Source organism: Ascochyta rabiei, chromosome 6, assembly GCF_004011695.2.
Source record: "Ascochyta rabiei chromosome 6, complete sequence".
Taxonomy (NCBI): domain Eukaryota; kingdom Fungi; phylum Ascomycota; class Dothideomycetes; order Pleosporales; family Didymellaceae; genus Ascochyta; species Ascochyta rabiei.
The window spans coordinates 485,645-501,015 of record NC_082410.1 but is presented as its reverse complement, the minus strand read 5'-3'; the positions used below and the strand labels follow the sequence as shown (position 1 = coordinate 501,015).

Here is a 15,371-nt window from a genome sequence, read left to right as displayed (position 1 = left end):
CACCGAGCATCACCAAGTACGCCAAACCGCAATGGCTCCGACGAGTCATGTGAGGTATCTTTGTTCATTGCAGCGTCATCTCTCATCTCATTATTGACACGACTCTTTACGTTATAGCCGACAGTGTCCTCTCCTCTAAGCCTCCTGGTCCAAACCAAGATCCTCCGTCGCTGGGACGATGCGGAGCGTGTTGGTATGGCCCATGCCGCCCCTCCAACCTTGTACACAGACAACGGGGTCACCCTTGCTCAGAACACCGAGCTTGATGGCGTTCATGATACCCCACTTAAGACGGCGGTCGACATCCTCCTGCCAAGGGCTCGACTTGAAGTCGGGCTTCTCCTCGGGGAAGTAGAAGGGGTATACACCGCGGTACAGATGAGAGTACTGCGATTGTTAGCGCAAACTTCATATCCAAGTGACTGGTAGACTCACCCTGCAGGCAGTGTCGTTACGAGAAACCATGATGATGGGGCAGACGGGGCGGTACTTGGAGACAAGACGAGCAGTGGTACCGCTCGTTGTCAGAACAAGAATGGCACCAGCGTTCTGCTCGAGAGACGCGCTGACGGCGGCCATGGCGCAAGTCTCGGTGGTGGGGCAGGGGATAGGCGCCAGCTTCCTCAGCTCGTCAAAGGCGTTGACGTAGGGAATGGCGACCTCGGCGAGCAAGCAGGTCTCGTGCATCATGGTGACAGCCTCGATGGGGTAGTCGCCCTTGGCCGTCTCTCCAGACAACATGACGCAGTCGGAGCCGTCGAGAACGGCGTTGCCGACATCGCTGACCTCGGCACGGGTAGGGCGAGGGTTGTATGTCATGGACTCGAGCATCTGCGTGGCGGTGATGACGGGCTTCCCGGCGATGTTGCACTTTGTGATCATCATCTTCTGGGCAATGAAGACCTGGCTGGGAGGGATCTCGATGCCAAGATCACCACGGGCGACCATGACACCGTCTGTCTCCCTGAGGATCTCGTCGAAGTTGTTCACTCCCTGCTGGTTCTCGACCTTGGCAATGATCTGGATGTCCTTGCCCTCTTCGCCGAGGACCTCGCGGATGGCGGTGATGTCGCTGCCGCGGCGGATGAAAGAAGCAAAGACCATGTCGACCTTGTTCTTGACACCAAACTTGAGATCGGCCTTGTCCTTTTCAGACAGAGGAGGCAGGTCGATGTCGGTCTTGGGCAGGTTGACGCCCTTCTTGGACGAAATCTTGCCGTTGTTGACGCACTTGACCTTGATGGTCTGCTCGTCGACAACCTCGAGGACCTCGAAGGACAGCACGCCGTCGTCGACGTAGATTGTGCGGCCGGCCTCGATGACCTTTGTGATGTTCTTGTAGTCGACGTACATGTTCTTGTCGTCCGAGGCTGTGGCGTACTGCTCATCGGTGGTGATGTTCAGGACGGTGCCGGCCTTGATGGGGATATCGGCGTCGCCGACCGTGTTGCCGGTGCGGATCTCAGGGCCCTTTGTGTCGAGGGCAATGGCGAGCGGGCGGCCGGCCTGGGTCCTCTCGGCCTCGCGGGCGTTGTCGATGACCGACTGGTGGTACTCGTAGGAGCCGTGGGAGAAGTTCATGCGGACGACGTTCAAGCCAGCCTTGCGCAGAGCGTTCATCTTCTCGGCCGAGTTGGTCTTGGGGCCGATGGTGCCGATGATCGAGGTGCGGCGGTACTCCTTGGCCGGGTGGTACTCGGTGTTGAGCTGGCTGAGCCATTCGATCCTGGTCCTGCCAGCGTTGAGGTGGTCCAGTCTGCAGGCAGTGTGTCAGCAGGCGTGTGTGCACAGATAAGCGTGTTGGCGGGCTGGGGGTGCATCGACGGGCGCTTCATGGGCCTCTTTTCGCGCAGAGACTACCTTGAATTACGCCGCAGCCAAGCACCTCTGCTGCCGTTGCCGTGGTGGACGTACGCGTTCGCCATTGCTGCGGTGTGGGTGTGGGTGTGGGTGTGTATAGATCAACACAGGGAGAAGCTGTTCAAGAGGGAGTGGAGCGGAATGCAGGGCCGGACGCTGCTGCCGTCTGAGTAACTGCAATGGCTCTTGGGTGGGCTGAAGAGGGAGAGAGGGAGGGAGAGAGAGAGAGAGAGAGAGAGAGGAAAGAATCAGGCGGGCGTGTTTCTAGAGGGAATGCGCCTGGGCGGGTTTTGTTCTCGCAGGAAAAGTGGTTGGCGCGGGCGGGCGTGTTGAGCTTGGAGGGGCAGCGTTTTGCGCTAAGCGGCGCGTGGGGCTTCCTCTGCTGCAGTCCAGTACGAAACGCTGAGCGTGGGCGGGATAAGCTGCGGACAGGAACAGAAACAGGGACAGGGATAGGACAGGAACAGGACTGGGAACTCGAACAGGAACAGGAACAGGGACAGAAGCAAGTGGAGACGGAGCCTGCGATGCGGTGGGATTGAACAGCGTCTGCTGGCCAAGGCTGGATACTGGATACTGGATACTGGTTACTGGTTACTGGTTACTGGATACTGTTTACTGGTTACTGGTTACTGGTTACAAGACAGGTGCTTCTGCAGTCCACCCACGTCGCACCCAAGCATGCCGCCCAGATAAGCCCCGTGTTTTTCACAACCACTGAAAATTTGTCGTCTCCGCTTGCCTGGCTGGGCGTGTGTTTGCCGTCGTGCGCGGCCGGATGTCGACGAGGGTGGGCGTGTCATGCTCTGGCGACGAGCTCCACCCACCGAGCTCGCGTCCTGGGCGGTTTCATGGGGTCAAGGCTATGAGAAAGGCCAAACGCACAGCAGCGAGGCTCGGCCATTTATAGCACCACGCGCTGGAATCCCTCGTTCCTACATGACCCGAACCTGTGCTCCGCATCGCCGTGCCTGACGCTCGTTCCCGAGGATGCGGCGCTCAAGCTCGGAAAAGAGGCAGACAGGACCAAGGCCGCGCGCCTGTTGCCCGCTCTCTCTTTGCCCAAGAGCCGGCCGTGGGTGGCTGCGCAGTTGACACGCAGAGCTGCTACATGCAAACCAACCCTCACGCGCGCCCAGAGAGATCCAGCCGGCTCCAGCCCAGCCCGTCGCAATTCAAGCTTTCTGGGATATGCCTCTGCTGCTAAAGCTGTTTGAAGACCGACCCACTGACAACGCAGATTCACATGCTGCCACTGACTAACCAAGGCACCAGCCACACCTCCACCCTTGGTTGCCCTGCATCACCGCAACAACAGCCCTCCCCTCCTACTCCCGCACCGCCCGCCGTAAACACAACCCGTCCGTGAACAGCTGACGACTGAGGCTCCTACCTGTGCAGACCACACACCCTCGAAACAAGCCGCCCTCGACCTCCTCAGCCCCATACCCACCCACCTCCACGAATCGCCAACATGGTCCTCGGCAAGGTTGCCCACTACGCCTTCGACGCAGTCCTAGGTACGTCGACACGCCCAACACTTCTGTAACCGCTTGGCCAACCTCTCACACAGTCTCCGCCTTCCTGGCCGGCGTCCGACGCTCCACAGGCCTCACGTAGGTGGTCCCCCGTCTCTCCGCGCGCGACCTGCACCTCTTGCTGCCTCCCCCAGCCCACTCTCACCACCGCATTCGCACATCCCGCACACCCACGCACGGACCCACGCACCCACGCACGCACCTCCAGAACCCAGCTAACAGCGGTGCTGACGCTAGCCCCAGTGTGAAGCCCGAGCAATTCAGCGACACCCCCAGCGTGCAGAAGTGGCTCGACAACTACCTGTGGGTCGGCGAGACGGTCATGGACCAGAGCGTGGCCTTGTTCGCCAGCTCCAGCTACTTTGAGAGGAAGCGATAGACCCGTGCACATCTCGAGGAAGCGAGAGGACGGGGAAGAAGAAGAAGAGCGGGAAGAGAGACAACAAGGAAGAAGAAGAAGAGCTGAAAAAGACAACGAGGAAGAACAAGAAGCACTGGAAACGTAGTGCACAGCGAAAAGTTGTGCATCCGAGGAGAGGGCTACCATCCACGCAGTGTGTACAGCCGATGGTGGCTCGAGTGCATACGGCTTGGGAACTCGGCTCACTTAGGCAAGCGGCGTTTTGGGTGCTGCTTAGATTACCGTCATGAATACTGCCTAGGTTACCGCTATGAATACTGCCTAGATTACCGCTATGAATACTGTTTAGATTACCGCCATGATCACTGCGTAGAGTACCGCCATAAATACTGCCTAGATTACTGCCATAAATACTGCTTAGGTTACTACTACAATTACTGCTTGAGTACCGCTTTGGTTGTTTGAAATCACGCGAGAACAGAGGTGCTTTTGTGTCTGTATAGGTGCCAAGTCGCATGCTCATGTGGTAGAGAGCGAGCATGGCGCATGCTGTGCTTGCAACACACTTCCACGCCTACCTCCGCTTGAATCGAAAGCCCGTCTCCTCCTCGTCGCTATCCTCTTCTCTCCTACGGATCCTCCCCCTCTTGCTCGCTGGCGCTCCACGTACCGCGCCGCCTGCTCTCTTCCTCCTCGCGTCCGCCTCGGAGACCTGCGTTTCAGCCACCCTCTGCGTCCGCGCGCTGCTCTTCTGAGTCCTGAGCTCGACAATCTCCTCGTCGTCCGGCCCGCTATCCTCCACGTTGATGACCTCGGGGATGACCTCGGGAGCCTCTTGCTGCGTGTGCGTCCGGCTCGTCCTCGCCCTGAAGCCCGCTTCGGGCTCAGACTCGTCCTCGCTCTCGACCACCCTGCGCCTGCTCTTGGCCAGGGCGCTGCCTCTGGGCTCCGTGTCCTCGAGGAAGAATCCAGAGTCGCCGAACCCCTTCTGCTTAGGCGCTTCTTCGAGCCTGACAATCACTTTGCGCGGAGCCACGCCCTGCTCTGCGCCGCGCCGGCGGAACTTCTTGAAGTTCTTGCGCCCGTTCCACGCCGCGTCCCATCGCTTGCTGTTGGCTCGTGCTTCGGCGGGAGTGCGTAGGCTGTCGCCGTTGCTGCCTTGGGCGCGAGGCAGAACATCCATTTCCTCGATGACGGCGAGGTTCTTCATCTGCTCAATATCAATCCCTTCGAGCTGCTCTCGCAAGCTCTCCTCGTCGGCTTTGCGCCGATCCTCCTCTTCCTTGGTGCGCAGGCGCGTCTGCTCTCGGACGTTGATGTCTTTGTCGGCTTTCTGTCTGGCTCGCTGCAGGCTCTCGAGCGCCTCAACGCCGCGTCTCTTAGGTTGAGCAACAGGCGTATGCGTCTCAGGCTCGACCGAGGCCGAGGGAGCGCGTGTCGCTGCTCGACGGCGCTTGATCTCTGCCGCGGCAGGGAAGAGAGACTCCATTTGCTCTTCCTTTTCGACAGTTTCGTGGACGGGTGATGGCGGCGCGAAGCGTGTCTGCGTCTGCGTCTGCGTCTGCATCTGCGTCTGCGTAGTTGGTACTGTTGTATACGGTTTCTCTGGCGCTTGCGTTGCGTTTCGAGCAGACTGCTGTACTGAATGCGGATTGTCTTCCATCTCAGTGTCCTCGATCTTGCGAACTTTGGGCGGCGGCTCGTAGTCATCGAAGCCTGTGAAACGACTTGTCGTTTTCGCACGATGAACACGCTTGCGAGGGTTTGGTTTCGTAGCCTCTTCCCTATTTGCTGACGACTCAGGTGCTTGCGAGGGCGCTCTGGATGCTGGTGTTCGCTCCCGTGTTGAACGACGTACTGAGGCTGGCTCGGGTGCATTCGATGCGATCTCACGTACCTTCTCCGGTGGCCGTTGAAGCGCAGCCCGGTCCTTTGTGATGATGACGTCCAAAAATTCGTTCTGGAAGATCGAACGCTGATTGAGGGCGATGTCGACATCGTTCATGAAAGTAACAGCCCAGTCATCAGCGCCGTCAGACGTGAGTGGCAGCCGAACAGTGACGACGGGCAGCTTGTCATTGCTCCCACGACTGTTTCTTTTCTTGCCAGCTACGCTTTGCACGTAGTCTACGTACTCCTGCACACTTGTCTTCCCGGGCTTGAGATCGAACAGCAATGCCTTTCCGCTGCCACCTGACACGGGATCCTGTAAGCTGTCGTGCTGACTCTGGCTCAGAAAGACAAAAGTGAGGTTTGAAAAGATCTCTGAGCGCGAGCTGTCCGGTTTGAGCATTTCCTGCGGCCGTGAAACAGGTTCGGTGGCAGTGGGCGGAACAAAGCCCTCTTCGTTCGGCCACCGGTCGTCAAAGTCCTCTTCCAGCTGCGAGGGGACATAGCCTCCTTCGCCGTCCATAGCACTGGTAGCGGCATTAATTACGGCATCGAGAAAATCGCCTGTGACGATGTGCTTCGCAGCGACAAGGCCTGAAAGCACGCGAGGCAGATTACGCTTTTGGGTTACGACGTGTGTCGTCTTGCCGAAGACAAAGTCTGTGGTGGTTTTGATGTCGAGCGCATGCAACTGTGCACTCCGAGCCTTCGACTCCTTGTTCTCTTTTGAAGCGTATGTGAAGACAACTGGCTTCCACACAATCTTGAACGGCGCATAGCCCAGTGCGAGCCTGATTGTATGTTCTTGTCCTTCCAGTGTTGCTTTGTCGTATTCCAACGACCCGTCCTCGTTCTTCCTGCTCTTCAGGTGCTTCTTCTCGTCGATGGTGGTGCCTTGTCTGCAACTCAGATCCGTAATCTCAATGTGCGACCTCGTGTGTAGCTTGGTGCCGGCGTCCGGTGGCACTTTGAGCACCCTGATCATGACGTGCTGTCTCGAAACGGCCTTGTTGTCGATCTTCCATGTCTTTCCTTCTGCGCTGTCTTTGCTGGACTTGGTGCGGCCGAACAGCTGCTGCGAGCCGGGTCGAAGCCAGACCCGCTTGCCGCCGAAGAGCGACTCGTGTTCGAGGAACCACATGACGACGGACACAGTGAGTGGCGATGCTATCGCATTGCAGTCGAGACGAAGTGTTCAACGCGCGAAGGCGAGCATTGTGCGGGTGCGCACATGCGACGTGCTGCGGCCTCGTAGGCTGCCTTGTGGTGTGTGGGGCGGCTGCACGTCAACAGGCTCGCGCCTTCCGTTGCAGCGCGCGCTGTCAGGTGAGCACTAATTCCACACTATCGCATCGCCTACACGCACTTACTTGCCAACACGTTGTAACCCTTAGCAGTGACCATACAAAAAGATTCGATTGTTCTTGTGTCTGCCGATCACGTGCGTCTATCGACCACAGCGTAAGCGTGGGGGCAGCATGTATAAAACTCACTACTCGCGCAGGCACGAGAATTTGGTCAGCCTTGGTGGAAAAAGTTCAGATTGGAGACTACGAAAGCACATTCAAAGCAAGATCACACGTAAAGAAGCGGAACATGTCATAGTGTACGAAAAGAAGGAGGTCCAGTGAGAGAGGGAAAGTCGTAAACTTTGGCTTGAACGTCGAAGGTTTTGATTGTGTTTGTTGACGAAGCCCACCACATTCTTGCTATAGTGCCCAACCTCCCGTTCATCGAAGAAGCACACAGTCTACACTTAATAAAGTCCAAGTCAATCTTCACTTATCGACTCATCGCGATATAAGACACCACCATCCACCACAGAAGCCGCACGCACATGAGCTTCCCACACCCGGTTGAGTGCCACAAAACCCCTCCCATCCCAATCGATCTTGTCCCTCCCACCCAAACGCTGCCAAAGTCAAAGACTGCAGGCGGTGGGTTCAGAGCTAGAATGCGAGGACCTATCCTCAAGCATCACACACGGACGCTCCGGTCATCGAGTGGTACGCCAGCTACGAAGGGCCTCTTCCTCCCGCACCACACGATGAGTTTACCGAGTACCAGATGCCACGCTCTATTCGATTGCCAGCAACAAGCCCCCATGCGTTCCTTATCTTTCTGAATCATGTGACACCCAGCCAGCATGCCTTGTGCGTGTGACCGTATGTGTATGCGAGAGAGATGGGAGACGGTCAAAATAGGCGTTGTCAATAGCGTGCTCTACTGCGGGACGTAGTTTTGATCGCACGAGATGACTAGCTGAAGATGTTTCACGAAGAACGTTCGCGTGAGCAATCTATGCAAAGCAGATGTGAGTGGCGAATGTTGACAGCCTGAGGAGGCTTCACAGTGGCATGGCGGTTGGTAAGATAGTGTCACTGGGGCTACCCAGGTGAGCAGAACCAACAGCATTAACAGAAGAAGCAAACATGGAAAAGACGCTGACCGGCGCAGCGGACAAGCGAACGCAAGTTCGGCCAGGTGTGTCAGAGGTATTCATAATTGCTGGAGGTACATGGCGTTGAGTAGCCACGATCGTAGAGCGGTGGTGTTGACTGGTATTGCTTATTTGTGAACCGACTTTCAGGGGACTTGAAACGACGAGGGACCATGATGAGTTTGAGTTGGATAGACTCAAGGCACTCGACTGATGGAGTGGGGTGAAGCGGAAGAACAGAGAAGGGGACGACCCGTTATATGGAGAGAGAATTGGCCACCCCTGCGCTCGCCTGCAGAAGCTTTGGTGCAAGCGTTTGCCGGCGACAGGAAGGCCAGATGAGGTGGTCGGGCTTCTGGACCTCCTGGCGAGGGTGGATATGTGTTGGCGGGTGCTAGGCGTGGAGCGTGAGGAAGTGAAATCAAGGTGAATACGAGTTCCAACGTCGTGTGTCAAAAACAAAGTGGTCCAAGCGATGTTGTCAAAAATGGAGTGCATCTTTAGACACGGCGTGAAATGCCTTGGTTTGGATGCTTGCGTTGAAAGGTACAAGTGATGTCGAGCATGGCGCTGCTGTTGCATAGCTAAGCAAGTTCTGCAAGCTCTGCAAGCTCTGCAAGCAAGGTCACTGTAGGCTGTCATTAACTCTCTCATCTTAGTGACGACCGCAACCGTTGCTCGGCTTAAAGAAAGGATTTCAAAACTGTATGCAGCTCTAGACGATGCCGAAGACAGAGACACATTGGAAAGCTCCTTGCATTTATTTAGGGGCTGTCTTCGTAGATTAAATAACCCTCGAGTGCACGATAGTCGAAGCGACCCTTGGGATGGTAATCGTGCTGCAAGCCTCCCATAAGCAACGCAAGCTAATGGATCTTGGACAACTCGTAGCCATTGAGATTCAGCCACCAATGGAAGCGGTTGGTAGTCGACACTGATGATACTCTCTTTGTCCTCTTCTTATGAAATCCGTTGCTGTGTCTGTTTCTACTACTGACGCCTTGGACTCTTGAGGTTGATTGATTTTTGTAGAGTTACGTATGACGGTGTGGGCAGTTTGGGATGACGAAGACGCGAACGAACTGTGTCGCGATGATTGCGCACGAAGCCTTTCTCGAAGTTTACCTTTGTTCTGAATGGATCGTCAAGGGTGCATAGTTGTGTGCTTGTGTCATCGGATCGGCTCATCCCGTGTGCGTGTGGATCCAGAAATCCTTCTCTTCCATGATACCCTCCTCAATACCCTCCAGCACACCTCTCACCCACCTCGGTGGTTGAGGTCCTCCACCATTCGTGTCAGCACCCGTTATGGGACAAGTGATGAATCCCCTTTGCGACGCCAGCTTGCTTACTTCCTCAACGATTTGAAGGCCGTCTTTTGCATTGGCCAGTCGCTCCTCGCGCTCTTGTAGCTTGCGTTCAAGCCAGGAGGAACACCTATCCATGCCCTTGGACGCAAGCCGCTGGAAGGAGGTCAAGAAGCGCTGGATGATGTCGAAGAGGATACGGTAGAGCAGTTCGGTCACAATTGCAGTACCATTTTGTTGAGTGAAGAACCTCGATGGTATGAGTGATGTTGCACTTGGTCCGACTGATGTTGTGGTCGAGCTAGGTGCGCTGTAGAGGACAAGTGATTGTGAGACTGTCATGATGTCGGTGCGATCGTCTGTTGCTGTCTTGACTCAAGAACTACACAAGGCGTTTGTGTGCAAGCTTTGCTTACATCACGATCAGCTGAGCATTTATGTATCTAGCTTTGAATGTATGCTCAGCTCCATCATTCTTCTCGGATTGTCAAATTTCCGGTAAGCCAAACAGATTGTGGATGCTATAACGTTGTGTCCGCGAAACCCGATCAGCGCGGTGTTCTTGAGCGCCGACCGCGAGAGCGGCTTTTCAGGCGCCCAGCGACTGGCCCAGCCTCCAACCCTAGTATTGTTCCGCGTAGAACGCCTGTAGAGATGAAGCCGCCGATGACCCATGGTAGATTGACACAAGAGGTGGCGCACGCCCTAAGGGCGACTGGGCTCACTTCGGCCGCGTAAGTTGTTGTAAGGGTTGGTATGATGCTCTGCAACACTGTTATTATTTCTCTTCACGATCGTTGGAACTCAAGCCCACGGGATTCCTAAGAGGCCTTCACCTACGTCGAGTAGAACAACGAGGGCGCGAAAAAGATGAGAAGATGAAGCAAATAATCGAAACCAAAGCCCCTTACAAGATTCTCTTATAGCCGACTTTCTCGATAACGATGCCTGAAACCCAGTAGCCGATAATGGAACCTGCTTGAACAGCAGCCGTCAGACCAGACTGGTACCTGTTATCGAGCTGATGAGAAGAACTATCTGGACGAGCGCGACCGTATTTGTGTTGGAACGCTGGCTGGGCGAGAGGGAAGGCACCAGTGCGACTTGGTATCCTTCTATGACAATGGACACACTGAGCACGATGCAGCAGAGAATGGACTTGGGGTAGAGCCTAATGGCATCCCGAAGGCTCATCGAATGCTCAATATCAGTGTTCGCTTGAGCTCGCGCTCTAAGTACGTACAGATGTATAGAGAATTTGGCCAGGATATCAATTTGGAGGATGGGACTCGATTCCTACGCTCTAGGTGAGGCCAGATGGGAGTGTTGTGTCCAACCAGCTGCTCGGTCAGTCAATAGATTTTTTTGGAACCTTGCCTTCCCCGGATTGTTTGAGAAGACCCCGCGGAGCTGTGCGCTTCATGATCCTAGTGGCTATGTATGAAGCTAGCCCCCTAACGACGGTATTCTATGAAGCTTCCGAACAGCTTTTAGATGGCATTAGACCAGCTCGGCTTGTGAAGTATAGAGCATGCATAGAGTCGAGAACTTACGTGATGATCATTTTGGAGTTTTGTGCACAGTGAACATGACTACCGTAATATCACACTAAGAATCTCCGCGAACGAAGGGTCTACAAAGCCGACACTGACCCCAAAACCTGCGTTACCCACATCATCGCACAGTTTCACTCCGCAATGAGGCAACAACACCCTATGTTTTCGATGGGTGCATTACTTTTGCATTCGCTGTTGGACTTGGTTTGCTCTGCTGCCAGCCCGAGTGCGTTCCAAATATGATGTTGTACCAGCTGCAAACGCTCAAGGATACCACTGTTAAGGTACTTTCAACATGGATCGATAATCAACCTAAGACAAAGAGGCAGAGGTCGGGTCTATCACAGATCGTCTCTCGCGGCATTCTATTGTTGGTATGTGATTTGAGAACACATGCCACTCTTCAAGCAGCAAGATTAGGACCCAACGTCAGTGGTTTGATTTGGCGGCTAGTCGAGGAGATGAAGAAAAGCGTGCAAGGGCCAGCTGGGTCTTCGAATGTTCGTCAGCAGTTCGGTGGGCTCGGGACGTCAATTCTCATATCTGTAAACTGTTCACAAGCAATGTGGGCTATTCTATGAAGGGTGCATTAGCGGATCGTGAATACCAACTGTTATCAGATGTCTTTCAGACCTGATCGAGACGTGTTGCAAAGGCTTAGACTGAATGATAGACAATCGTACAGGTAACTCAGACACTCTGGTCTTGTTTGGCGCTGAGCCACCTATATCACCATACTCAAGGCCAAATAACTTTCGAGCTTGCTCCGTGTTCGCCGACGAACCCATCCATCCAATCGGTATGGATGGGAGAGAGCTCTGCACAGTTAAAATACACAAAGAAAAGGACAGTGCCGGCTCAAGATACCTCGGAGGTGGTATTGTGGCATGAGAATCTACAAAGCCCCCCTTGCGCCTGTTTAGTGCGATTTGACAAGCTGTACACGGATGCCTTACTCGATACCAAAGGATCCGACTCGGCTGAGGGGCTGTTCAGGTCATTGGCAAACTCCAGCTTGTTACTGGCATGGCACGTGCTGAATCTAAGCAATAGGGTTTGAAGATGGTTGATTGCAAACTTGTTAATACCTCGAATAGGTTGTGGTGGAGTCCCGTTCTATGTCTAGCCGAAAGCTGTGCCTCACGTCCGCCTCGCCAGCCGCTTCGCCTCGAGGGAAATTTGTCATGATCAGCGTGCAGTCTTGAAAACAGGAATCCTGCAGCTCAGACAAATATCTCCAACCGGTCAGACGGGTTGCGCAGGATGCGCAAAAAGCAAACAAGTCGCATGCCTGAAAGCCGTGAGCGAAGCAGAGATACATGACGAAACACAACCCGAGGACCCACCTGGTTTCGTTTTTTTCAAACATACATGCGCCACGGCGCTTATTGGAGTGCTTGATGTCGGAAACGATACGCAAGGCAGTAGAAATCTCGTGAAGCCATGTCAGAGGAACCAGACTATAGCTCCAAAGCGAAAGGCTGCCGATATTGAGGATGATAACTTCCGATGTCATCTTTAACCAGCAGGCAGTGTTCACGACGTAATGTTAAGAGCACCTGTCGAATGGTGGTGGTCGCTGATGCAAGATAGGCAACTGTGCGTTTTGCACACCGATGAGTCTACACTGTAATTTAACGTAGCGTATGAAACAACCCGGCAGCCGCGTCAAACGCGCCAATACACAAGGTCTCATTCCCAGATGCACATATATCCGAAAGTGGTAAATATTTGTAAACGCTGCAGACATGTGATGTTGTACAGGTTTCGTTCTGAGTTTCGTGGCTATCCCACGCCCGGTGATACGGTCATGCACATAGTGGCCTGATTCTGGAAAAGCAATTGAATGTCTTTACAGGGGGTCTACGAGTGCAAATGACCCGTACGAAGCCTTATTCAACAAAGGATTAGCACAACTGGTGAATTGTTTTGGAGAACGATGGGTGATCCCAGCATGCGCAGTGTGCTTCCCCGGTATACCAGCGTTGTACACGATCTACACATAACCTGGCGTCGATAACGACGTACCTTCTTGGCTATTGTGTGTTAGCGGACAACGGAATGGCTTTAATGGGTTGAGTGCCCCAGTGTCCTAAGTGAATTTACCTTCTACTGTGCCACAGCATCTGCACGGCGTTGCTCTGCCTCTTCCCAAACACATCTTGAGCACATACAGTCTCCTCCAAGCGCACCAGTTGCCCACTCTCTGCGCTCTTTGACAGGCAATCTGACGTCGCAGTAATGTCCGAAAACCTCTTCGCCTTTCCTCAATCCAGGTACCTTTGTAGGGTCCCTTCCCTCCCAGTCGACCAGCTTTTCTCGTGTCCAAAACTTCATGGTTCCTTGCCATTCCCAAGCTACGTTGGGGTCGCAGCTATGGTTCGCTAGACACCACATTGGATGTACAGCTCCAATCTCCGGTCGCCCATCCAGTCCCTGTTGAGCGGATGCCGTACCCCGCAGCTTAGCATAAATAGTATTGAACACCCAAGTGTCGTATCGATGGCTTTGTGCGAATATGTTCACGTCCATCTTTTCCAGAATATGTAGTGGTTTGATGACGTTGTTGTTGAACGAGAATGGCAAAGTCTGAGAGACACCACCGAAAGCGTTGACGAGCTGATTTTGAGGGTCGACTTGCCATGCGATATCCAGATTCTGGCTATGGTAGTCGCCCCAAATGAAGCGTAATTCCTTCAATTCCAATGGATGGAGACCTTGTGTCTCTGCTAGCGCCAGGGCTCGAACGAGGAGTATGGAATATAGGGAATCTGCTGCTTCGCGAGCAGAAACTTTGCCCGGTTCAACGCTAACCCCGCAGATCGAAGGATGATAGGTGTCCTGTGCCAGGTCATGGCACTCTTCGCTACAGAAGAACACCTCGTCACACTCCTCGCATGCCTGGATAATACTCTCTGCATCTTTCGAATCAGGTAGCGTGGCACTACAAGCGTCGCAATACGTTTCATGGAGTCTGGACACAGCTGTCAAGAGAGACCTCTCTTTGAGTACCTCCACCCCAGGCGCTATATCCTCCTTTGCGAACACACCTAGTTGTTTCACAAATTGGACTTCTTGGTTCGTTCCCTTAGTCGATGAGTCGGTCGAAAGCAACGGTAGTTCAGAGACCTTGACTTCCAGCTTGGGTGCTATGTTTGCCATTTCATCGTTCAAAAACCGCAGACAGTCCTCGGAGAAGCGATCTGGCTCATGTACGTTCCAAGGGTAATTTTCGCGACGAACGAGTCCTTTGTCGGGATAGTCTTCTACCTCAACATCGTTGGCGTCTTTGCCTTCCTTCTCGTAGTAGGACTCAAGTTTTGATGTCAAGGTCTCATCATACCTTCTGAAGGTATCATCATCGGGAAAAGCTCTTATCGCACGTGCGATATAGTCGAAAGCGCTACGAAAGCAACCGCAAGCTAAGAGACCTTCTATGAGAATATCATGCCTTGTCATGTCAGTATTTGGACACATGCTAACGTCGACCCGAGCCTCTCTCTTACATACGCAGTTTTCGAGCATTGCCCTTGCACCCAAGCAATTACTCTATCCTCGTCTTCATTCTGAGCTTGTTTGGTACAATCCAGCCCTAGGCTTTCGATTCCTTCAGAGAGATAATCGGCGTTTGCAGCTTCCAACGCTTCCTCGTGATATTCGCCTTCCTCAGCCACTTCGTCAACAAGCAAAAGCGCCTTGTATGCATCACCAACAGCAAGATCGGGGTATCCAAGGCTTCTGTAGGCTTTTGCCAACCTCAGACGGTGTGCTATGCTGTACGGTTGTACGGGCGTTTGTTGCTGTAATGCTACGAGTTCGTCGGTAAGCTTTGCGCGCAGCACACTGTATCCCTGGAAGGGTCAGCTTTATGGGTTTAATACCCAGACAATGTCTTTACCTTCATCTTGGTGAATGTTGCTCGCAGCCGGCAAACGTTGTGTGCACAACTGCGAAGCACGTGAGACAGACTTTTTGGCGATGGTGGTGGGACTAGTGGCGTTAGCTCGCTTCGCTCCTGTGTGCTCCAATGCAACCCACCCACCTCCAGTATCGCCACGGGTGACGTGACTTTTGCTCATAACAAAGGCCAGTGTACTCGCAAGCCATATTCAGTTGATAGCTATGCTTCCTTCTGCGGCTGAGCTCGTTGCCCGGTTCCTCAGGACTAATGGCTACAATGATGTATGACGCAATGCCATAGTATTTGCTATACCCACTCACGCCTGCGTAGACATTGAATAGTTTCGTCAAAGAGGCTGGATTGCCACCCGACACTGGCGCTGGATCTAAGAGCTCAGTGACCATAGAGTCTATCCTCCACGAAAAGAAAACTTTTGATCTCAGTCTCAATTTTGAGAAGCTCGGCGTGGAAGATAGCAGCCGCCAGTGGGCCATACCCGCACCAACGGTACCAACAGT

At 53.9% G+C, this 15,371-nt stretch overlaps 5 protein-coding genes across 5 annotated transcripts, besides 6 other annotated features; 1 reads left to right on the top strand and 4 right to left on the bottom strand.

Moving 5' to 3' along the window:
* Positions 1 to 135: 135 nt before the first annotated feature.
* EKO05_0004023 (Pyruvate kinase) lies at positions 136 to 1,925 on the bottom strand (the record flags this gene model as incomplete). The annotated part of the gene is made up of 3 exons (XM_038938734.1): positions 136 to 387; positions 436 to 1,756; positions 1,915 to 1,925. The coding sequence occupies 3 exons, from the start codon at positions 1,923 to 1,925 to the stop codon at positions 136 to 138; spliced, it is 1,584 nt and encodes a 527-aa protein (XP_038799842.1).
* A 7-nt stretch (positions 1,926 to 1,932) lies between these two features.
* Positions 1,933 to 1,956: a tandem repeat.
* Positions 1,957 to 2,059: 103 nt separating this feature from the next.
* Positions 2,060 to 2,101: a tandem repeat.
* A 187-nt stretch (positions 2,102 to 2,288) lies between these two features.
* Positions 2,289 to 2,363: a tandem repeat.
* Positions 2,364 to 2,422: 59 nt separating this feature from the next.
* Positions 2,423 to 2,500: a tandem repeat.
* Positions 2,501 to 3,334: 834 nt separating this feature from the next.
* EKO05_0004022 (uncharacterized protein) lies at positions 3,335 to 3,777 on the top strand (the record flags this gene model as incomplete). The annotated part of the gene is made up of 3 exons (XM_038938915.1): positions 3,335 to 3,380; positions 3,434 to 3,476; positions 3,642 to 3,777. 3 exons carry the CDS (start codon positions 3,335 to 3,337, stop codon positions 3,775 to 3,777), a joined length of 225 nt encoding a protein of 74 aa, XP_038799841.1.
* Positions 3,778 to 3,792: 15 nt separating this feature from the next.
* Positions 3,793 to 3,890: a tandem repeat.
* A 443-nt stretch (positions 3,891 to 4,333) lies between these two features.
* EKO05_0004021 (uncharacterized protein) lies at positions 4,334 to 6,790 on the bottom strand (the record flags this gene model as incomplete). Its single annotated transcript, XM_038945473.1, has 1 exon — positions 4,334 to 6,790. The coding sequence occupies one exon, from the start codon at positions 6,788 to 6,790 to the stop codon at positions 4,334 to 4,336; it is 2,457 nt and encodes an 818-aa protein (XP_038799840.1).
* Positions 5,301 to 5,338: a tandem repeat.
* A 2,483-nt stretch (positions 6,791 to 9,273) lies between the features above and the next one.
* Positions 9,274 to 9,738, bottom strand: EKO05_0004020 (uncharacterized protein; the record flags this gene model as incomplete). The annotated part of the gene is made up of 1 exon (XM_038945472.1): positions 9,274 to 9,738. The coding sequence occupies one exon, from the start codon at positions 9,736 to 9,738 to the stop codon at positions 9,274 to 9,276; it is 465 nt and encodes a 154-aa protein (XP_038799839.1).
* Positions 9,739 to 13,061: 3,323 nt separating this feature from the next.
* On the bottom strand, positions 13,062 to 14,856 carry EKO05_0004019 (uncharacterized protein; the record flags this gene model as incomplete). Its single annotated transcript, XM_038938953.1, has 3 exons — positions 13,062 to 14,403; positions 14,463 to 14,803; positions 14,851 to 14,856. 3 exons carry the CDS (start codon positions 14,854 to 14,856, stop codon positions 13,062 to 13,064), a joined length of 1,689 nt encoding a protein of 562 aa, XP_038799838.1.
* Between the last annotated feature and the right edge of the window lie 515 nt (positions 14,857 to 15,371).